Below are 23,510 nucleotides of genomic sequence, written 5' to 3' on the forward strand. Positions count from 1 at the left end.
GAATGGACAGCATAGAGAGGAGTATAAGTGAATTGATGGAGCTGAAAAACGCAACACGAGAACTTCGTGAAGCATGCACAAGCTTCAACAGCCGAATTGACCAAGCAGAAGAAAGGATATCAGAGGTCGAAGACCAACTCAATGAAATAAAAAGAGAAGGCAAGAACAGAGAAAAAAGCGCAAAAAGGAATGAACAAAACCTTCAAGAAATGTGGGACTATGTGAAAAGACCTAATCTACGTCTGAGAGGTGTACCTGAAAGTGATGAAGAGAATGAATCCAAGCTGGAAAATACTCTTCAGGATATTATTCAGGAAAACTTCCCCAACCTAGCAAGGCAGACCAATATTCAAATCCAGGAAATACAGAGAACACCAATAAGATATTCCTCAAGAAGAGCAACCCCAAGGTACATAATCGTCAGATTCACCAGGGTTGAAATGAAAGAGAAAATGCTAAGGGCAGCCAGAGAGAAAGGTCGGGTTACCCACAAAGGGAAGCCCATTAGACTCACAGCAGATCTCTCAGCAGAAACCCTACAAGCCAGAAGAGATTGGGGGCCAATATTCAACATCCTCAAAGAAAAGAACTTTCAACCCAGAATCTCCTATCCAGCCAAACTCAGCTTCATAAGTGAAGGAAAAATAAAATCCTTTGTGAACAAGCAAGCACTCAGAGATTTCATCACCACCAAACCTGCTCTACAAGAATTCCTGAAAGAGGCTCTACACATATAAAGGAACAACCAGTACCAACCACTCCAAAAACACACCAAATGGTAAAACAGCATCAACACAATCAAGAATCTGCATCAACTAACCAACAAAACAGCCAGGTAGCATCAAAATGACAGTATCAAATTCACACATAACAATACTATCCCTAAATGTCAACGGACTAAATGCCCCAATCAAAAGACACAGACTGGCAAATTGGATAACAAGCCAAAACCCATCAGTGTGCTGTATCCAGGAAACCCATCTTACATGCAAGGATACACAAAGGCTCAAAATAAAGGGATGGAGGAAGATCTACCAAGCAAATGGAGAGCAAAAAAAGGCAGGAGTTGCAATTCTCATCTCTGATAAAATAGACTTTAAAGCAACAAAGATCAAAAGAGACAAAGAAGGACATTACATAATGGTAAAAGGATCACTGCAACAAGAAGAGCTAACGATCCTAAATACATACGCACCCAATACAGGAGCACCCAGATACATAAGGCAAGTTCTTAATGACTTACAAAGAGACTTAGACTCCCACACAATAATAGTGGGAGACTTTAACACCCCATTGTCAATATTAGACAGATCAACCAGACAGAAAATCAACAAGGATATCCAGGACCTGAATACAGACCTGGAACAAGCAAACCTAATAGACATTTACAGAACTCTCCACCCCAAATCCACAGAATATACATTCTTCTCAGCACCACATCACACCTACTCTAAAACTGACCACATAATTGGCAATAAATCACTCCTCAGCAAATGCAAAAGAACAGAAATCATAACAGTCTCTCAGACCACAGTGCAATCGAGTTAGAACTCAGAATGCAGAAACTAACTCAGAACCACACAGCTTCATGGAAACTGAACAACTTGCTCTTGAATGTTGACTGGATAAACAATGAAATGAAGGCAGAAATAAAGATGTTCTTCGAAACCAATGAGAACGAAGACACAACATACCAGAATCTCTGGGACACATTTAAAGCAGTCTCTAGAGGAAAATATATAGCAATGAGTGCCCACATGAGAAGAAAGGAGAGATCTAAAATTGACACCCTATCATCAAAATTGAAAGAGCTAGAGGAGCAAGATCAAAAAAACTCAAAACCTAGCAGAAGACAGGAAATAACTAAGATCAGAGCAGAACTGAAGGAAATAGAGACACAAAAAACTCTTCAAAAAATCAATAAATCCAGGAGCTGGTTTTTTGAAAAGATCAACAAAATAGACAGACCACTAGCCAGATTAATAAAAAAGAAAAGAGAGAATAACCAAATTGATGCAATAAAAAACGATAAAGGGGATATCACCACAGATTCCACAGAAATCCAAACCATCATCAGAGATTATTACAAACAACTCTATGCACATAAACTAGTAAACCTGGAAGAAATGCATAAATTCCTGGACACCTGCAACCTCCCAAGCCTAAACCTGGAAGAAGCCGAAACCCTGAATAGACCAATAACATGGTCTGAAGTTGACGCAGCAATGAAGAGCCTACCACCCAAAAAAAGCCCAGGTCCAGATGGGTTCACAGCTGAATTCTACCAGACATACAAAGAGGAGCTGATACCATTCCTTCTGAAACTATTCCAGACAATCCAAAAAGAGGGAATCCTTCCCAAATCATTTTACGAGACAAACATCATCCTGATACCAAAACCCGGCAGAGACTCAAGAAAAGAAAATTTCAGGCCAATATCCATGATGAACATAGATGCAAAAATCTTCAATAAAATACTGGCAAACCGATTGCAACAGCATATCAAAAAGCTCATCCACCATGATCAAGTAGGATTCATCCCGGGGATGCAAGGCTGGTTCAACATACGCAAGTCCATAAACATAATTCACCACATAAACAGAACCAAAGACAAAAACCACATGATTATCTCGATTGATGCAGAGAAGGCTTTTGACAAAATTCAACAACCCTTTATGCTAAAAACCCTCAATAAACTAGGTATTGACGGAACGTATCTCAAAACAATAAAAGCTATTTACAACAAACCAACAGCCAATATCATACTGAATGGGCAAAAACTGGAAGCATTCCCTTTGAAATCTGGCACTAGACAAGGATGCCCTCTCTCACCACTCCTATTCAATATAGTACTGGAAGTTCTAGCCAGAGCAATCAGGCAAGAAAAAGAAATAAAGGGTATCCAAATTGGAAAGGAGGAAATCAAATTGTCTCTATCTGCAGATGACATGATTGTATATTTGGAAGACCCCATCATCTCAGCCCAAAATCTCCTGAAACTGATAAACAACTTCAGCAAAGTCTCAGGATACAAAATCAACGTGCAAAAATCACAAGCATTCCTATACACCAGTAATAGACTTCAAGAGAGCCAAATCAAGAAGGAACTGCCATTCACAATTGCTACAAAGAGAATAAAGTACCTAGGAATACAACTAACAAGGAACGTAAAGGACCTCTTCAAGGAGAACTACAAGCCACTGCTCAACGAAATAAGAGAGGATACAAACAGATGGAGAAACATTCCATGTTCATGGTTAGGAAGAATCAACATCATGAAAATGGCCATACTGCCCAAAGTAATTTACAGATTCAACGCTATTCCCATCAAGCTACCAATGACCTTCTTCACAGAACTGGGAAAAAACACCTTAAACTTCATATGGAACCAAAAGAGAGCCCGCATAGCCAAGTCAATTCTAAGCAAAAAGAACAAAGCGGGAGGCATCACACTACCGGACTTCAAACTATACTACAAGGCTACAGTAATCAAAACAGCATGGTACTGGTACCAAAACAGAGATATAGACCAATGGAACAGAACAGAGGCCTCAGAGGAAATACAACATACCTACAACCATCTGATCTTCGACAAACCTGACAAAAACAAGCAATGGGGAAAGGACTCCCTGTTTAATAAATGGTGTTGGGAAAACTGGCTAGCCATGTGCAGAAAGCAGAAACAGGACCCCTTCCTGACACCTTACACCAAAATTAACTCCAGAGGGATTAAAGACTTAAACATCAGACCTAATGCCATAAAAACCTTAGAAGAAAATCTAGGCAAAACCATTCAGGACACAGGTGTAGGCAAGGACTTCATGACTAAAACGCCAAAAGCAATGGCAACAAAAGCCAAAATAGACAAATGGGACCTAATCAAACTCCACAGCTTCTGCACGGCAAAAGAAACAGTCAGTAGAGTGAATCGGCAACCAACAGATTGGGAAAAAATTTTTGCAGCCTACCCATCTGACAAGGGGCTGATATCCAGAATTTACAAAGAACTAAAGCAGATCTACAAGAAAAAAACAAACAAGCCCATTCAAAAATGGGCAAAGGATATGAACAGACACTTTACAAAAGAAGACATACAGGAGGCCAACAAACATATGAAAAAATGCTCATCATCACTGGTCATCAGAGAAATGCAAATCAAAACCACATTGAGATACCATCTCACACCAGTTAGAATGGCGATCATTAAAAAATCGGGAAACAACAGATGCTGGAGAGGATGTGGAGAAATAGGAACACTTTTACACTGTTGGTGGGAATGTAAATTAATTCAACCATTGTGGAAGACAGTGTGGCGATTCCTCAAGGACCTAAAAATAGAAATCCCATTTGACCCAGCAATCCCATTACTGGGTATATATCCAAAGGATTATAAATCATTCTACTACAAGGACACGTGCACACGAATGTTCATTGCAGCGCTGTTTACAATAGCAAAGACCTGGAACCAACCCAAATGCCCAACGATGATAGACTGCATAGGGAAAATGTGGTATATATACACCATGGAATATTACGCAGCCATCAAAAACGATGAGTTCACGTCCTTTGTAGGGACATGGATGAACCTGGAAACCATCATTCTCAGCAAACTGACACAAGAGCAGAAAATCAAACGCCGTATATTCTCACTCATAGGCGGGTGTTGAACAATGAGAACATATGGACACAGGGAGGGGAGCACTACACACTGGGGTCCGTTGGGGGGAAATGGGGGAGGGGTGGGGGGGTGGGAAGGTGGGAAGAGATAGCATGGGGAGAAATGACAGATACAGGTGAGGGGACGGAAGGCAGCAAACCACACTGCTATGTGTGTACCTATGCAACAATCTTGCATGTTCATCACATGTACCCCAAAACCTAAAATGGAATTAAAAAAAAAAAAAAAAAAAAACGATGAGACCTCAAAACCCAGGGCTGAAATTACGTTAGCTGTGCTCTCCTGATCAGACACAGAACCTGGGGATTCTTTCAGACAGAAAGCACAGCCTGGGGAAGGAGGCCTATGCAGAACAAGACAACAGCAAGGAAACAGGGCTGTGGTGACTCCCCTTATCTTGGGGTGGTGGGGATAGCCAGGATGGAGCTAGGTTTTGTCACCATCCTAAAATGTTATGAATTCCTCCAAGAAATCACCAAGGTCCCTAAGCTATGGAAATCCCTAAAACCCACAGTAGGACACTGAACCCCTAGGGTATTCCATAACTTTCTTCCCCTTCCAGAGTCCCTCAGGACCTAGAGTTGAGCAGGCTGGAAGTGGAGCACCATGGCAGCCTCACTGGCTTAGCTGAAGTTTCCTATTCAGAGCCCTACTCCAGGTCAATTCTGAAATATTCTGTTTGGAACATGGCAACCTGAATTCAAATACCAATGGTAAGAGCTCATCTTCAGACTCCTCTGGGCAGATCAGAAAGAAACCAGGACGGTCTGATAGAATCAAAGGACGATTATTAATGCTTCCTGATACAATGCTGAAAACAATGGGCACCAAAAAAGGACTATATCAAAAAACAGCCAGAAAGCCCGGCTCAGTGCTTAGCTTACACTGGAGAAGGGAGGTACCGACCCTAGTACAGTTCCAAGGGGGAGCTCAGCCAGAGGATGAGGCTTGCAGCTGAAAACCAGCAAGAACTAAACAGGGTTCCCGAGGCAGATATCCATATCCACAACTTACATGTCCACCTTAGAAGGAAGGCTTCAGCAGACAGGTATAAGGGTTACTTCTGAAGCTCACTATCAAGGGGAATATGGGAAATTAATTGTGGTGACATTTTGCAAAACTGTGAATACACTAAAAACTGTTACCTTGTATACTTTATTTATTTATTTGAGACAGAGTCTTGTCCTTCATCTAGGCTGGAATGCAGTAGCACAACCATGGCTCATTGCAGCCTTCACATCCAGGGCTCAAGTGATCCTTCTACCTCAGCCTCCCAAGTAGCTGGGACCATAAGCACACACTGCCATGCCTAGCTATCAAATAGTATACTTTCAACAGGTGAATTGTATGGTACAGAAATTACATCTCAATAGAGCTGTTACATTAAAAAAAGAAACAAAAAAATTCAGTCAGCATTTATATTATATTATTATATATAATAATATAATATAAATAGTAGATATCTATATTATTATATATATTATTTATATTATATATTATATATATATTATATTATATCCTGAATATATTATAAAAATATATTCAGGATTTTCTTCTCCTTTCTGAATAGACTTGGGTGGCTGATCAATCCCATGTCAAGGCTAACAGGTCATTCCATCCGGTTCCACAGTCCAACTAAAGGTGTAGGACAATTTAGCCAATGGCTTGGCTTGGGTAACAGAGTCACTAAGTTTCCAGTCACCAGTGGAAACAAAAAATATTTACTTACATAAATATCACGTAAGATTTAGTTTGGCCGGGCGTGGTGGCTCAGGCCTGTAATCCCAGCACTTTGGAAGGCCAAGGCAGGCAGGTCACGAGGCCAAGAGTTCGAGACCTGCCTGGCCAACATGGTGAAATCTTGTCTCTATTAAAAATACAAAAATTAGCCAGGTGTGGTGGTGGGTGCCTATAATTCCAGCTACTGAGGAGGCTGAGGCAGGAGAACTGCTTGAACCCCGGAGGCGGAGGCTGCAGTGAGCTGAGATCAAGCCACTGAACCCCAGTCTGAGCAACAGAGTGAGACTCCATCTTGAGAAAGAAAAAAAAAAAGATGAAGTTCCAAAGAATAATAACACTACTACCTTAGAATGCTATCAGGAAGATTAGGGTGGGTAATGCCAGTAAACTCTCGGCAAAATCCTGACATGGTGAACATTTGGTAAATGGCCTGGTTTGGGTGCAGGTGGTCTGCACAGGCCTCTTTCTCCAGGCCGAGCTCCCCTCAGAATAGCAGTAAGACCAGTACCTCCCTTCTGTCTGGTACAAGCTACGTACCATGCTAGGATTCTCTGGCTATGGATGCAGTCCCTCTTGGTACCTATTGTCTTGAGAATTAAATCATCACCATCCAGCCATTCTATCCCCAGGGTGAGCACAGTGTGTGCACATGGTAAACTGTGGCCAAAGAACACTTGCGGCTTTTGTCACCAAATGGGAAAGGTAGGCTGAAGTCAACTACTGAATCCTGGCAGCCAAGATAAGGACTATGTGCCCTATGTTGAAGAAGTAACATGGCAAAATGATGACTTAGTAGGAATAATCATGCAGTAGTGTATGGTGGACCGTGTGGAGATGGAGGATCCCAGACAACTTAACAAGATTCGGCCACTGGAACTCCCTGAGCAAGGTCAGCCCCAGGCAAGGGATCCTCAAAGCAGAGGTTTCATTGCCATTAGCGCTTGCGGATTTGATGGAGGGGACCAATAGGCAGGAAGGAATCAAAACCATCTCAAGGATCTAAGTCAAAGCAACTGTGACATTGGTCCATGAGCAGAGACAGTAGGAGCTGGAAGGGAGATTGGGTTTTCTGTTTAAGGTAGATGAGAGGAAACCATTGCTAGACAATTAAGATGACAGCAGGATGTTGAACCAAACCTTGGAAAAGGGACTGACACTAAAACCAGAGAAGTGTGAGATTTCTACACAGAGTAGAAAAGACACTTCAACAACAAAGGAGCATTCTGAGGGATAACAGTAGTGGGAAAAGGCCAGAGTTCTGGTAAATCTGGGAGGAAATAGAAGGAAGAAACGTAGGCAAAGGGGAGCCAGTGAGAGAAGAAAGCAAAGGCAAGGAGCTAAGAAAGCTAAAAGTTTTGAAAAGCTAAAGAGTTCTGCAGCCACGTATCATCACCACAGGCATCTGAGCAGCCACCATTTATTTAGCACCCATTAAACAGCAGAAGAACAACAATACAGTTTCTGAGGGAGGGAAAAAAAATCAAAATTTCTAAAAGAGGCCAAGCATGGTGGCTCACATCTGTAATCCCAGCACTTTGGGAGGCTGAGGCAGTAGGACTGCTTGAGCCTAGGAGTTTGAGACCACTCTGGGCAACACAGTGAGATCCCGTTTCTACAAAATGTATTAAAAAAAATTAGCCGGATGTGGTGGCACGCACCTGTGGCTCCAGCTACTTGGGAGGCTGAAGTGAGAGAATCGCTTGAGCCTGGGAGATCAAGGCTGCACTGAGCCAAGACCGTGCCACTGCCCGCCAGCCTGGGTGACAGAGCAAGACCCTGCCTCAAGAAAAAAAAAAAAAGAAAGACAGTATAAAGTTTAGGTATCTGAGAAGATGGGAGACTATGGGTTCTAGAGCTCTGACAGACAAGTCTTGGGGAAGAAGGAAAAAGAGAAGAGTCAGATGGATATACATACAGGATGCAAAAAAGCATGAGTATCAGAGCTGGAAATCAACATACCTATTATTTTTACCCAAAAGAGGAGCCACTGACAGAACAATGAGCAGCAGGGGTTTGTGGAGATGGGAAGTGTTTATAATATTCCCCGCTTGAACATCATCAAAACTTCTCTTCTGCCCCAAGAAGGTCCAACTTTAATATCCAACACCTAGCATCTGACACTCCAAGGCCCCAGCTCCTGACCATCTGGCCACTTCCTAAGTCTCCATTCTGCCATGCTGGTCCCTAGCAGATGCCTGAATTCCCCTTCCTGATCATACTGCCACTGTCCCATAAGGCCTGCTGAACCCTCAACAAGCCCTGCTCCCTAGAGACAGAATTATGGATTCTTTCACCTCAAAACATAGGCCAGCTCAGCGGCCTGCCCTACTGCCACGTGGCCAATAGACCAGCAGGTTGCTGACAAAGGACAAAGGTCACTTTTCCATGCTACCCAAGAACTGGGAAACAAAAAACAAATGCCCAGGTCCTTTTGAGAAATAAAGTAGTATAGACCAGCTGCAGTGGCTCACGCCTGTAATCCCAACACTTTGGGAGGCTGATATGGGAGGACTGTTTGAGCCCAGGAGTTCGAGACCAACCTGGACAACAAAGGAAGACCCCGTCTCTACAAATAATTTAAAGATTAGGCAGACATGATGGCAGGCACCTGTGGTCCCAGCTACTCAGAAGGCTGAGGTGGGAGGACTGCCTGAGGCAGGGAGGTCAGGGCTGCTGCACCTCTGCACTCCATCTTGGGCGACAGAACAAGACCCTGTCTCAAGAAAATAAATAAAAAATAAAAATAAATCAGTATAGGAGTCAATAATCTGATGATCTTTCCTATTCTTTGCTCAAAATAAGTATAATTTTAGAGAGCAGGTCTCTTGCTATTGAAGTTTGAGGACTTTTATTACCTGGTGCCCAACAGCACAACCCCAGTGGAGGTGAGACACAGTTCACACAGAACTGGATGGAGGCCAGCACTTACAGCACAGCCCTTCCCCACCTCCACTTGGCCCTCAGTGAGAGGGACATGGAATGCCTCAACGGAAGTTCTGCCACATCAAGGTGCACAAGGCCCATCCTGGTTCATACCCAGTTGAACCTCACAACAAAACCACTGGCTTATCCAGTGGCAGCAAGGAACCTAAACAACAGGATTGAGGTGGCCATGGTAAAGCCCCCACCATGACTGCTGTGGTCTTGGAAGACTGCTGCTCTGTGGCCTCCTTCTGAGGATGCCTTTCTCAAACACGGAAAGGAATGCTTGCCCTCACCTGCATGGTACACCTGAGCACCTGAAGGTCTCTTCATCCATCTCAGCCTTCATACCTCTTTCTAGAGGACCTTCCACTTCTTTCAGTAAAAAAAAAAAAAAAAAAAAAAAAAAAAATCCTTGACAGAAAAGTTGAAGGCTAAATAGAGTAGTTCCTACTTTGTCATTCCACTGGCAGGGCTTCACTGGGCCCCTGCAGCCGGCATGTTCTTTCCTTGTTCTCACTTCAAGGCAATGTTGTATGCTCAGAGACATAGGGAAGGCAAAGAGAAACAGCCCATTCACGGTGTCTTCACAAGGCCCAAGATAAGTGGAGTATAAGCTTTGCACAGCACTCAGCCCCTGTGGTAGGCTGCTGTTTTGTGCTATAAGATGGGCACTAGCCAAATGCCACAGGGCAGAGGGTATCACTCCCACCAGTGCCTCCACAGAGCAGGCAGCATCAGTCACCAATTTTTCAAATGTTTGAAATAATCAGATTAATAATCTCTACCAACTTCCAAAAGCAAAAAAAAATACAAAAACAAAAAACCCAGCAGAAAGGACACGAATGACTGTGAAAAGCAGTAGCCTTTTCCTTCTCATCATATTTTAAAACTTGTCACAGTGATGTGCTATCAGAAACTGGTACAGAGAAATAAGCTTTCAGACTGAGCCGCCTTTCTTCTGCCTGTTCCTTCAGCACCATGATTATGTGACTTCTTACATTACTGAATAATGGTTACTTTTATTTGGCTGTTTCCAACCCTTGAACATGAGCTCTCTAAGGCAGGAATTTTTGTTTTACTCTTCTTTCCATACCGGAATCTAGCACAGTGTCTGGCTAACAGAAGGCATTTTTGAAATGCTCAATGAATGAATGAGGTTTAGAGAAATCCTGGGCTCAAGTGTCTTCTGAGAACGTGTTGCCTTACTGGCAATTATTTACCCAGAACCATTTGCCAGCATCTACAGCTAAGATGATCAATTATGAGAAAGAGCAACTTACTCACTTACTACAAAGATAAAAATAATGATTGTTAGGTGTCAATTCAAGTTAGTTTGCTTATTGGCTAATTATATTATATATTTTCTTGGCCCCAGTTTCCTCACCTGCAAAATGGGTATAACAGGGCAACACTCCCTATACTTCCCTGGGCTGCTGGGAGGAGTAAGACTGAGATTACCTGGTAGTGTTCAATGAACACTGTCTTTCTTCTCTCTGTTACATGAAAGTTAAAAAAGGTACTGACCTCTCACTTACCTTGCCTATCCTGATGCATGAATTTATAGTATCCAGCAAGTCAGCCTTTTTTTCATTTATAGGCACTTCTCCTAACTCTTTCCCTATTAATTCACCTGACTGATAGCCCATTGTTGTTTCAAACGCAGGATTTGCATACTGAAAAAGAAAAAACATGGAGTGAATTGAAAGTCATTCTGAAAAAGAGGACAATCAAAGGTCTTCAACCTAAGCCCTTCAGGTTTTTCCCCCAGAAAAAGCTCAGGAGCCTGGACCTCATCATGGCAGTTCTGAAGCCATAAGCACATAACCCACAAAGAATTCTGGAGCCCAGATGAGCTTCTGCTGAGCTTTCTGCTATGTTCTCCTGAGGCTCCAGGAAGGCAGCAGGCCCACTCCCACTTCAACAGGGGCAGAGGAAGGGATGTGCACAGGGCCAAACCAGGAGCTGCTACAGCAGGGCTGTTCAGATTGGGGGACGATGGAATAAAGCACCAGAGTGCAAAACACTCAGGCTCTCCTTCCCCTCCACGCAGACCTCAGCAAGTCACTTAATCCCTCCAAGACTCGTATCCGGATATGGGAATGAAACATTTCTCTTGCTTCTTTCATATGGTTCAAATAAACGATGTGTGTGAAAAGCAGGCTATGAACTAGGAAGTTATTACAAATGTAAGGCTTTATGGTTAAGTTTCAAACAGGACTATAAGATAAGCAGAACATGAATGGGAAAAGTGTGCGTGTGCTAATGATGATAATGATCAAACAATAATTGATATTGTCAGGGTCTGTTTTCCTCACTGGGCGCTATAGTAAACACTTCTGATACATGAACTCAAACACTGGCCCATGCTGCCCCTCAGGGCACCAACTCAATGTCAACACCATCAACTCTTTAACAAGGAAGTCACAAGTCAGATTAAAGTGAATGATTGGAGAGCCCAGAACTAAAATCAAAGTGGAGCTAATTCTCAGATTAAAAAAATGTTTTTTCTGGCACAACTCCCTTTTTTGCTGTTATCTGAAAGCATTAATCTATGTTGCCTTAAGTCACTTGTATAAACCCACTTAGATAATAATGTGTAATTTATTCAGTACTTAATAGGTACGTTATTTCTGAAACTTTTAGTTGTTTCTAGTATATTTCTGTAAGTGCAAACTATCTTCAAAGACAGTGAGAAAGGTGAACGGTTCATAGACCTTATGGTCAGAGCACTTCCCCTCCTACAACAGCACTACCCCCAGTCCCCAGCAATCATCCTTTTTAGTAAGTCTCTCCTTGTTAAGCAAACCAGTGGGAGATAATGAATGCAAATGTGGCATTTCTACAGACATTTTCTAGCACTTTAATTATTAGTATGTTTTTCTAATCTACAGAGAGCTTGTTTTAAATTACACATTTTATTGATTTTGTTCTGATAATCCTCTAAGGAAAAACTGGTCTCCTGAATTTCAAAAAGAAAAAAAAAATCATATTGGAGAGGTTCAATCCTAACCATTGGAACAAACAAAATAAGAAATCCAGAAAGACAGATTCCAAAATAACAAACCTGTATAATGTGGTCTTCACTTGTAATTTCAATTGCATCTTCACTGTTTTCTAATGCAGTGAATACTGAGTTACAAGCCCTTTATGAGTAAACAAAAAAAGGAATAATTAATGTAAATACTGCAAATCTAATAAAATCTTGGGTTATTACATTAACTTATTTAAACGTGTTTTTTGTCTGATTCATAAAGAAGGGAGAAAATATTTTAAAACATAAAGAAGAAATAAACACCCCCCTGCAAGCCCTTCCACTGTGATCATCACTAGGTACACTGTACTATCTTTCCTTTCAATGTAAAGGAAAGACACACTAGGCCAGTGGGCCAAGGTGGTCACATACCAGGGTCAAATCCAAGCTCTTCAGCGGTGGTGGGACCCTGGGCAAGTGACTGAACCCTACAGAGCTTCCCCTCTCACCACCTAGTCCTCATGAGGACTAAATAAGACAGTAGAGTCAAGAATATTGCAAAGAGCCTGGCAGAGAGAAAGCAGTCAATCATTTGTAGCTACTATTTTAACCAAATTATTTTCACAAAATTGGGGGCATCTGGAATGACTAGTTTTGCTTCTTGCTCTCTTAGCCTTCTTCTGTGAGCACCTTCTCACAACCTTTGTGTTTGAAAACATTTTTAAAATTATACAGGTAACAATGTTTATTGAAAAAAATTAGAAAATAAACATTAACAAAAATAAATGGAACACTCTATCACTCCAATTGAATAATAAAGACAGATGGTAATATGTATTAGTGAGGAACCCCCCTACACTGCTGGTGGGAATGTAAAAAAGTGCAGCCCCTTTTGGAAAACAACCCCTTTATGTCCACACATAAACTTATACACAAACGTTTACAGCAGCATTATTCAGAAAAGCCAAAAAATGGAAAAAAATCCAAATGTCCGTCAACTGATGATGGATAAACAAAACATGGTATATCCACACAATGGAATACTATGCAGACATAAAAAGACAAGGAGTCTTGATATATGCCGTAACATGAATGAACCTTGAAGACTGTAAGCCAGTCACAAGGATCACAGAGTGCATGAAATGTCCTGAACAGGCAAATCTGCAGAGGTAGAAAGTAGATTAGCAGTTGTCTAGGGCTGGGGAAAACAAAAATGTTCTAAAATTGTGGTGACTGAAGCACAACTCAATAAATATACTAAAATCCTTTGAATATACCTCAATAAGATCAAATAACCTGAAATCACAATACCTAGACATCACAGAAAAAAATCTAATTATTTTCAATAAGCACTCAAAAATGTTCTAGGCATTTACTTGTACAAATGTATACATAATATGTATGTAAAAAAAGACCATACTCTACAGTTTTATAATCTGCTTTTCTCACTGGAACAATAATCTTTCCATATCAATTGCAATTCTTTATCAGCACTTTAAATAACTATATAATATTCTACTATAAGATTATGTTATAACTTATTCAATAAATCCCCTATGACTAGACATTTGGGTTGCTTCCAGGTTTTTTTTTCTTGGATAAGGAATCTCCCAAAGAATGATTTTAAGAATCTCTGGCCTCAGAAGATGAAAAAAAAGAAAACAAGTGCCTGCTTATAAGATGCAGAGATACTACTAAATAAACTCTAAAAACAACAATGCTGGCCAGGCGAGGTGGTTCATGCCTGTAATGCCAGCACTTTGGAAGGCAGAAGCAGGCAGATCGCTTGAGTCCAGGAGGTCAAGACCAGCTAGGCAACACAGCGAAACCTTGTCTCTAGAAAAAATAAATTAGCTGGGCTGGTGGTGCACATCTGTAGTCCTAGCTGCTTGAGAAGATGAGGTGGGAGGACTGCTTGAGCCCAGGAGGTCAAGGCTGCAGTGAGCAGTGATCACACCACTGCACTCCAGCCCAGGCAACTGGAAAATATATTTGTAACAAATAGGACAGGTGTTAGGTTAATGTCCTGAATGTTACGGGAGCTTTGATTAATCAAGTTTAAAGTGATCAATTAAAATTAGAAAAATATTAAAAGAGTTGGGCATGGTGGTTCACACCTGTAATCCTAGCACTTTCAGAGGGTGAGGTGGGCGGATCACCTGAAGTCAGGAGTTCAAGAATAGCCTGGCCAACATGGTGAAACCCCGTCTCCACTAAAAATACAAAATTTAGTCGGATATGGTGGCATGCGCCTGTAATCCCAGCTACTCGTGAGGCTGAGGCAGAAGAATTGCTCGAACCTGGCAGGTGGAGGTTGCAGTGAGCCAAGATCCCCCCACCGTACTCCAGCCTGGGAAGACAAGAACGAAACTTTGTCTCGAAAAAAAAGAATCAAAAAGAAACATATTAAAAGATGTGTTCAAGCAGTTCCTGAGAGATATTAATGGCCAATGAATGTGAAAAGATGTTCAGCCTCAGTAATAAAGACATGCAGATGATGTAACATTTTAAATTTACCGTATCTGCAAAAGTCAAAAAAGAATGATAAAACCCAGATCCGTCTCCTCCAAGCTTGTTATATTGGAGGTGAGAACTTCTTATTGTTTTTTGCTTATTTTATTTTCTGATTTTTTGAGACAGAGTCTCACTCTGTCACCCAGGCTGGAGCGCAGTGGTGCGATCTCGGCTCACTGCAACCTTCACCTCTCGGGTTCAAGCAATTCTCCTGCCTCAGCCTCCCAAGAAGCTAGGATTACAGACTTAGCCATCAGGCCTGGCTAACTTTGTTTTGTTTTGTCTTTTAGTAGGTAAGGTTTCACCATGTTGGTCAGGTTGGTCTCAAACTCTGACCTCAAGTGATCTGCCCACCTATGCCTCTCAAAGCACTGGGATTACAGGTGTGAATCACTGCACTCAGTGTGTTTTTTGCTTTTTTAAAAAAATAACTTTAGTGAGCTATAATTTACATATTATCTCTTGGTTTTTTTCTACATGCTAAAAAGGAGCTAATTTTTATTGGCTAAGCTATTTTGTCTTTAGTGGGTCAGTTTAGTAATACCAGGAATAATGTAAAAGCATTGTTTGTTTGTTTGTTTAGAGACTGCCCTGTGTGGCCTGGAGGGCTTTCCACAAATGGCAGAATTACCTGAGTTTCAGTTGTGATCGCACCTCTCCAAACTCCAGCTGGCGCAGTTCATTATAGCAGGCCATGATGTTGGGGTTTTCTACATACCGCTACAAATAGAAAGAGGAATTTTGTGGATAAACAAAGGTGCTTCTTTAAATTATGTGTGCCAATAAAAATAACTCTTTAAACAAACTTCTCAACTTGGCAACTAAAATCTAAGAAATACTTTGTTATCATAAATGATGAACAGAAGGTTAAGAGAGAAAATTTATGGGAACCAAATTAGCTTTTTAAAAAGTAGGGTTTAAGGATTCAGTGCCTTCAGTTAAGAGCATTTTGGTTGTTTTCATGTCAATGATAAAGCAGGGGCTAGAATAAGTAGAGGAGGAAATTTATTAACTAAAATCCTATTTATATTAGGCTTTCAGAGCATATTCAAGAACAATATTGTGTCCTCTTTAAAGTCATATTAGCTTACAATAAACAAAAATACACTTGCATTTCTATTTGCACCTGTATTTCACAGGGGGAATCTTAACATGGGCAACACATTCCTGAACTAACCACCAACAGTGGCTCCATGAAGCCGGCAGATGATTATCTTCCACAGCAGAAGCACTGGCAGAAGCCACGGGTGGATTTGCCCAGTGTCTTTTATAGCTGTGGATATTAGGTATTTAGTATAATAATGTTTACAAAGTAGAAATATCTCACGACAAAGTGAATTACATAGTTCTGAGAAGGTGGACCCATTCCACCACCAAATTAAATACTCCATTTAGTTCTATTCATATGTAAGAATATTTGTGAACGTTACTCCCCACTGTTTCTAAAGAGCTCTTTGCTTTTTACCTGAATGATAAATGGACAACACTCTACTTGATTGAGGAGGAAGCTGATGTCTAAAAGGTGGGGCCTCTGCAGATCACTATCTATAAGCCCCAGCCAGAACAATCAGGGACAGGGGGCCCCTTGTGGAGTTCTTTCTACTACCATGGTACACAAATGGCCCCTGTTTAAACTGTGATCAGGGTCTTATCCAGCCCTTAGTTCATGCCTTAAAAGCTGTATGATTGTATATGAGGCACCTAACCATTCCAAGCCTGCTTCCTCAAGCGTAAAGCAAGAAAAATAATACTGTTCCTACCCAATGCAGATCACTGTGAGAATAAAAAGAGACAACAGGAGAAAGTATTTGAAGTACAAACTGCTGCACAAATGTAAAGAACAGCTATTGTCACCCTCACAAGGGAAGGAAAGACCTGTTGTCCAGGAGCATGATAAACCCTATGCCTATAGGCCAAAACAGAGCCCCTTTCTCACCCAGAGGTCTAACAGAGGTGACATGCCTACCAGCTCCCACTGACTCAGAGGGGAGGAGCCTGCTAGACCTGCTGTCCACATCTCCATCAGCCAAGACCCCAGGGGAACACCCAAGAACTCTGGACAGGAACCCACTTCTGACTGGGCAAGCACAGGGAAAAAAAGACTTTTTGACATAGTGCTTGTGCCACTCTGAGAGACAAGGGATGGTGTCTTGAGATAGACAGGGGTCCTTAGTTTCTCTGCAGGTAAGATCTTGGGATGGCGGGGGCTGTGAAGGGAATGTGTATTTATCCAATTCCACAAATGGATTCCCATGCATGCAATCAGATTTTTTACTGGGTCTGAATGTTACGTATTCACCAAACTTTTACCCCAAAGGCAGAAATCAAGGTAAAAAACAACTAGCAAATGTGACCAAATGTACAGTATCTTGCTCCTGCTGTTCGCCACCTCCCTCAATACTTCCGCTTTGCTATGTGTATCTAAACATTGTTCTCTGTGTCTAAACATCTCATCTTTCTGGCCCCTTGCCAACTTCCATTTCTGTCCCAAGGACCCCACAGGGTATGGAGGGTGAAGAATCAGGTCCAGGGATCCTCAGAAAGCAAACTTATTCCCTCTGCTTAAACAGCAGTTAGTCTCCTCTCCCTTAACCTCCTCCCATGAAAGGGGCTGGGACTACAAATCCTACAGACTTCTAAGCTAACTCAACCTCACTTTCTCCAAAGCATATCACACCCATGGCTAGGACCTGAGGCCATCTTTGCTAGGTCTCTCCCAGTGGTTCTCAATTCTTAGCTGCATATTAGAATTACCTGCACTTTCAAAAAAATACCTGCATGCAGGCCCCTTCACAGACCAAATGAAACAGAGCTCCTAGGGATGTTACTCACGGGATTCTAACCACACCCAGCAGTGAGTCAGTAAATGCTCAATGGCCAAATCCAACTGAGGAGGCTAGCATGTCCTCCACCTACTTTTCAATCCTGAACCATGGCTAATCCACAAAATAGCTCATACCCCTTCCCACCCCATGCTCCCTGTACCAGAGATCTCATTATGGTGTTAACTTTCAGATTCAAGCCTTGGCATCACTTACCGCAGCCATTACTGGGATAATCCCCTTCCTCTAGGTCTAACTGTTCTCCTCAGTAACCTGAGCATCCCTTTATTACTTAGCACTTGTGGTCTCTGAGGACTGGTCACCCACATGAATTCCTCACCCACAAAATGGAAAGCCTGCCACTACTTCCACAATTCCCAAGTCAGGTGCTTCTAAAGTGAGTACTGTAAAACTTCTGGGGTTCTGCATGGAAGTGTCCTCACAGGGGCATGCACCTAAAAGTGGTTCCATCAAAGTCTTCAAGGGATCCCTTGATTAAGGGGTACAGGCCATGAGGGGCAGCAAGAATGTGTGTGTCAGTTACTTTTCAAGTTAGCTCCATGATAACACAATAATACGAAGAAAATTTAAGGACCAAGGTTACTTGGCCTTCTATCAACCAGGATGCTCTTTCTGGTCCACAGAACTCTGCTGATAAGACTTCTTGGGCAGAATTTCAAACACAGCACTCACCAAACACAAATTTCCAACACTGCATCTATGTACTTTCAAAGAGACCTCAAACAAATGCAAGGCTTAATAACCTCACGTGGCTATAGGTAAGCAAATAACCAAAGGCAGAGGGAATAACATATCCCCTGGATTTCACTAGAAAGTGAAAGCTTCTAAGGTTCTTGTTAAAAGGAACAGCCAGTTTTGCAGCCTTAGTTACTGCAAAAGCAAGCAGCTTAAGGAGGGATGACGTAAAGATCCATCAGAAATAGGGGACTTCTGACTTCCAAGCTGGGACTCCTCACTGCTGGCTGAGTAAACTGTTCTCATACAATGTAACAGGGATTACCAGAGGTAAGGCAATAGAGACAGGTGCTGATGTGTGTGTTGTGGGTCGTTGTCCAAAAAGCGGAAACCCAAGAAAGCCACAACTATGTAATCAATAATAGCCTAACGTGTGCTTTTAATATAATACTGTATTTACATTTAAACTAAAATCTTAAATTCCACCTAATCGATATTAATATCAACATTTGTGTTTTTTTGTATGGACTTACTTGCTACCTCTTTCTTCCTTTACTTAAGCTCTTTTTATCACATTGTCTTACAAGTGTTATATAATTGTACTTTTAAAACCCAATCTAACAGCTCATCTTTTAAAGGAAGAAGTCAGCCCATTCATATACATTTGCTTTTATTCTTTCCTTTTTTTTTTGAGATGGAATCCTGCTCCCGTTGCACAGGCTGGAGTGCAGTGGTGCAATCTCGGCTCACTGCAATCTCTACCTACCAGGTTTAAGCGATTCTCCCTCCTCAGCCTCCCAAGTAGCTGGGATTATGGGCTTGCACCACCACGTCTGACTAATTTTTGTATTTTTAATAGAGACAAGGTTTTGCCACATTGGCCAGGCTGGTCTTGAACTCCTGACCTCATGTGATCCACCCGCCGTGGCCTCCCAAAATGCTTGAATTACAGGCATGAGCCACCGCGCCAGGTCTGATTTTATTCTATCTCACTTTGTGTTTCTGACTGATTTTACACTTTTTCCCTCTTTCTTCTGTTTCCTAATTTGATCAAGTTGCTGTAAACTCCCTATTTCCTCTTGTTAATTAGGAAGTTTTATCCAACTTTCCTGCTTTATCAATGGTTACCTTCCTTTTCATCATCTCAAAAGCGGACGTAGATTTCTTTATGATTACTTGAAAACAAGATAACAATTACCTCCAGAATAAAGTATCTCCTACAAAGTGATGCTCTACTCTGCACATTTCCCACAAAGATGCATATTTCCTGGGCTCATGCTCATTCTATCTCTTGAGTAAGCCTGTAAGAATGCCTGCATCCTTCTCAGGAACCCTGCAAACACCTAGGGTTGACTAAGTCTAGAATTTAAAACTGAGTTATTATTAAAATTCCTTTTTGGATACATCCCTTCTTCTAAAAGATTATACATTCTAGTCTATGTTTATCCTTTTGGGACTAATTTTATACATATATGCATAATAGTGGGCACATCTATAAAGAAAGACAGAGAGCAGGAGAAAGCAGGAGGCACCATGAGGAAGCAGGCACATGGCAGGGTTTATAGCTCATTACTTTTCCCTTCTCTCCTCTTCAAATTCCTGTTTTGGTTCATTTCTTACATGGTTAGAGTCCTTTTCCGAATTACTTTCCTCAGACAGAACTCTTGGGGAACTCTCTCTCTGAATTTTATGTGTATCCCCAAAAGAAAGGTAAGCAAAAACTTGGCTGGGTATATGGTTGGGTTGTAGTCCCTTTTTCCCTACATCCTCTCATCAAACTAGACATTATTGTTTCACACAGTAAACATGTATCAATATTTACCCTATACAGACCATTTTCTTTACTTATCTCTTGCATCTCAGACCTTCCACCCAGGGTTCACCCTCCTTCTGGTTGAAGTATATCCTTTAGAATTTCCTTGTGAGGATCTATTAGTTACAAATTCTCTCAATGTCCATATTTCTGAAAGTCTTTATTTCACCTTCATTTTTGAAAGATATATATGCTAGGTATAAAATTCTAGGAAGTTTATTGCATTGAAAATTTTATTCCACTGTCTTCTGTTTTCCATTTGCTGCTGCTCAGAACTAGCTGTTAGTCTGTCATTCTGTGGAAGGTAATCTTTTTCTCTGGCTGATTTTCAGTCCCCTCCCTCCCTTTTATTTATTTATTTTTTTTACAGTTTCACTATGATGTGTCCTCTTTTAAGATTTACTCTGTTAGAATTCATGAATCTATGAATTTGTTTTTCATCAGTTCTGGAAATTTTCAGCCTGTAACTCTTCAAATATTTCCTCTGTTCTACCCTTTTCTCCTGGAACTCCAGCTACACACACACACACACACACACACACACACACACACAAACTTCACAGGCTATCCTCCACATTTCTTCATCTGTCTAACTTATTTTCTGTCATTGTATTTCTGTGCTACATGTTACCTACTAAATTTTAAGTTTTTCAGTTACTGTGTTTTCATTTCTTACAATTCAGTTTTGTTCTTCACAAAACTTTGCCATGCCATTTTTAGTAGTTTCCTATTCCTCACAGATATTCCCAGCTTCTCTTTTTTTTTTTTTTACCTATAGTAAGCCTACGTGCTTTATAATTCATGTCTCATAACTAATCTCTGAGGGGTGTGAGGGTCTGTTACTAGGTTTTTTCCCTGCTAGTTTTTCCTTGGGATGCCCTGTCACCTGGTGGATTGACTGTAGCTTTGACTGACTGCTGCCGGCTGCCCTTGAGCAATTTATTTATGGAGATCCTCTGAGGTCAAAGATGAAGCTGTCTGCCTCTGGGAAGGATTTGTATTTGCTTCTGCCAGGCACTTAGGAGTCCTACTCATCCAGAAAACTTGAAGCTAAATTCACGGCTTGAGGTTTCTTTTTTTTAAGACGGAGTTTCGCTCTTGTTACCCAGGCTGGAGTGCAATAGCACGATCTCAGCTCACCACAACCTCCACCTCCTAGGTTCAGGCAATTCTCCTACCTCAGCCTCCTGAGTAGCTGGGATTACAGGCATGCGCCACCATGCCCAGCTAATTTTTTGTATTTTTAGTAGAGATGGGGTTTCACCATGTTGACCAGGATGGTCTCGATCTCTTGACCTCGTGATCCACCCGCCTCGGCCTCCCAAAGTGCTGGGATTACAGGCTGGAGCCATTGCGCCCGGCCTTTTTTCTTTTTCTTTTCTTTTCTTTTCTTTTTTTTTTAGGTTTCTTGATTACCTTGCTTATACAAAGCTGGGCTACAAATCTGCCCAAGGGTCAGCCTTACTTAAGTTCTCTCTGTATGATTCCCAAGGCCTCATTTGCAGCCAGCTGACTGAAGCCCCAAGTAGCCTTTTTGCTTACAGAAACCAACAGAGTGAAGCTGGAAGAGGAGAGAAAGAGAGCTGTGTTTGGGTTGCCTTATTTCCAGAATCCTTGAACTGGCTTAAAAACTTGCAAGTATACATGCCAGCATCATAGTAACACATCGTGTGGTATAATTTTTAGTGAATATGCCATTACAGGAGCTTTTATTATGTTTAGATGACTTTAGCAGGCATACTTTTGAGAGACTAAGAACGTGAAATGTTATAGACTAGATTAGCAGGTTATAAAGTTAAACCAAACTGTAACAGAAGGACAATTTTTTTTTTTTTTAAAGTAGGATTGAGGCAGGTTCTCTCTACATGGCCCAGGCTGGTCTTGATATCCTGGGCTCAAGAAATCCTCCTATCTCGACCTCCCAAAGTGCTGGGATTACAGGTATGAGCCACCACCCCCGGCCAGATAATAGTTTTTTTTTTCTTCAAATTAATTCAAAGCTTTTGCTGGGTACTGAACAGATATAAAATAATTTCTCAAATTGAATTATACTTGTATAACAAAGAAGTGAGTACATACCCTTGTAAATCCAGCAGCAATGAGGGGCATTACGGACAACTCTTCTCTATCCACCCTTCAAAATAACACAGTAAAGAACATAGACATAGTGTTTATCAATTACATCTCACCTCTTTTACTCTACTAATTTAAATAACACTTTGTTAGGTAATGAGTACTTTTGGATGAGTCAGATTAGTATAGAAACTTAAAGGATAAAGTTGAAAACTGTTTTCTGTTTCAATTTCACATTTAGCTTTTTGGAATGATATATTATAATACCTGAAATACAGAAACTTCATTAATTACGGGAATACAGGAGTGTCCATATATCTTTTTAATATATAAAATTTTAAAATTTAAACTAAGTTAAATTTTCTCCTATTTTCTTCTACTTCCAGTTTTGTTGTTGTTGTTGTTGTTGTTAATTCCTTTCTCCCCTACAGCTCAGGAAAAGAGTTTAAAGGGCACAGAAACATTCCTTCTATCTATAAAAACATGTAAGTTAAATAACATTAATTTGAATACTTGTCTTTCTCCTAACATATTACTCTTCTTTCTTTACCTCCAATTTAGAGATGAAATCTAAGATCCCCCTCAGTTATGTGTAATTCACAGAGATATTTGGAGCTAGAAGCCCTAGAAGATACCCCTGGAAAACATTCATACTTTTAGAAATGGAATTCTCTCATAGTTTGCCTGTTTCTAAAGTGAAAGGCAGTTTAAAATCACAAAAGTCTAGCATGAAAACAGAAAGTCCTTCCAGGAAGTTAACTGGAGAAGCAAAATAACATAACAAAGAATAAAGAAGAAAAAGCCACACTGCAAAGAGGCGTGCCTGACACAGTATTCGAGCTGTTATCTGGCTATGTGTTAACAGCAATTATTACACTGACACGTCAATTTCAACATAAAAAAAAAAATGAAAGTTTACCTCCGTACTACACCAACAATAACTGTGTTTTCTGAGAGTTTTGATGATCTGATAGACCTTAAAAGAAAACACAAAACTTTAAAATAAATATAAAAATAATCCTTTAAAAGCAAATATACTTAAACAATTACAACAATTAAAGTTGGAAGAGGGGCAGAAGGGAGAGTAAATGATGCCCTCCCTCTCTGAATTCACCTTCTTGACTACTTGATCTTTCTCTCTTTTAGGGGCAAATTCCTATTCAGTAGGCTGTGATAACTGTAAAAATTATGAAGTATGAATTAACAGTTAACTAAGATGATGTGCATTCTACTTGTTCTGATCTTTGTTAACCTGCCTTGTTTCAGGCGGAGTATTTT

General features: G+C 41.0%; 1 protein-coding gene across 1 annotated transcript in view; it reads right to left on the reverse strand.

The window, feature by feature from the left end:
- PDE8A (phosphodiesterase 8A) overlaps positions 1 to 23,510 on the reverse strand; it is a 153,755-nt gene that overhangs the window by 42,631 nt on the left and 87,614 nt on the right. Inside the window, exons 4-8 of the mRNA XM_010350074.3 lie at positions 23,152 to 23,208; positions 22,239 to 22,293; positions 15,460 to 15,548; positions 12,408 to 12,486; positions 10,879 to 11,016 (exon numbers count right to left, since the gene is read on the reverse strand). Of these exons, the coding sequence (XP_010348376.3) occupies positions 10,879 to 11,016; positions 12,408 to 12,486; positions 15,460 to 15,548; positions 22,239 to 22,293; positions 23,152 to 23,208 (418 nt within the window). The remainder of the gene's footprint in view (positions 1 to 10,878; positions 11,017 to 12,407; positions 12,487 to 15,459; positions 15,549 to 22,238; positions 22,294 to 23,151; positions 23,209 to 23,510) is intronic.

This window comes from Saimiri boliviensis, chromosome 5 (genome assembly GCF_048565385.1).
Source record: "Saimiri boliviensis isolate mSaiBol1 chromosome 5, mSaiBol1.pri, whole genome shotgun sequence".
NCBI lineage: Eukaryota > Metazoa > Chordata > Mammalia > Primates > Cebidae > Saimiri > Saimiri boliviensis.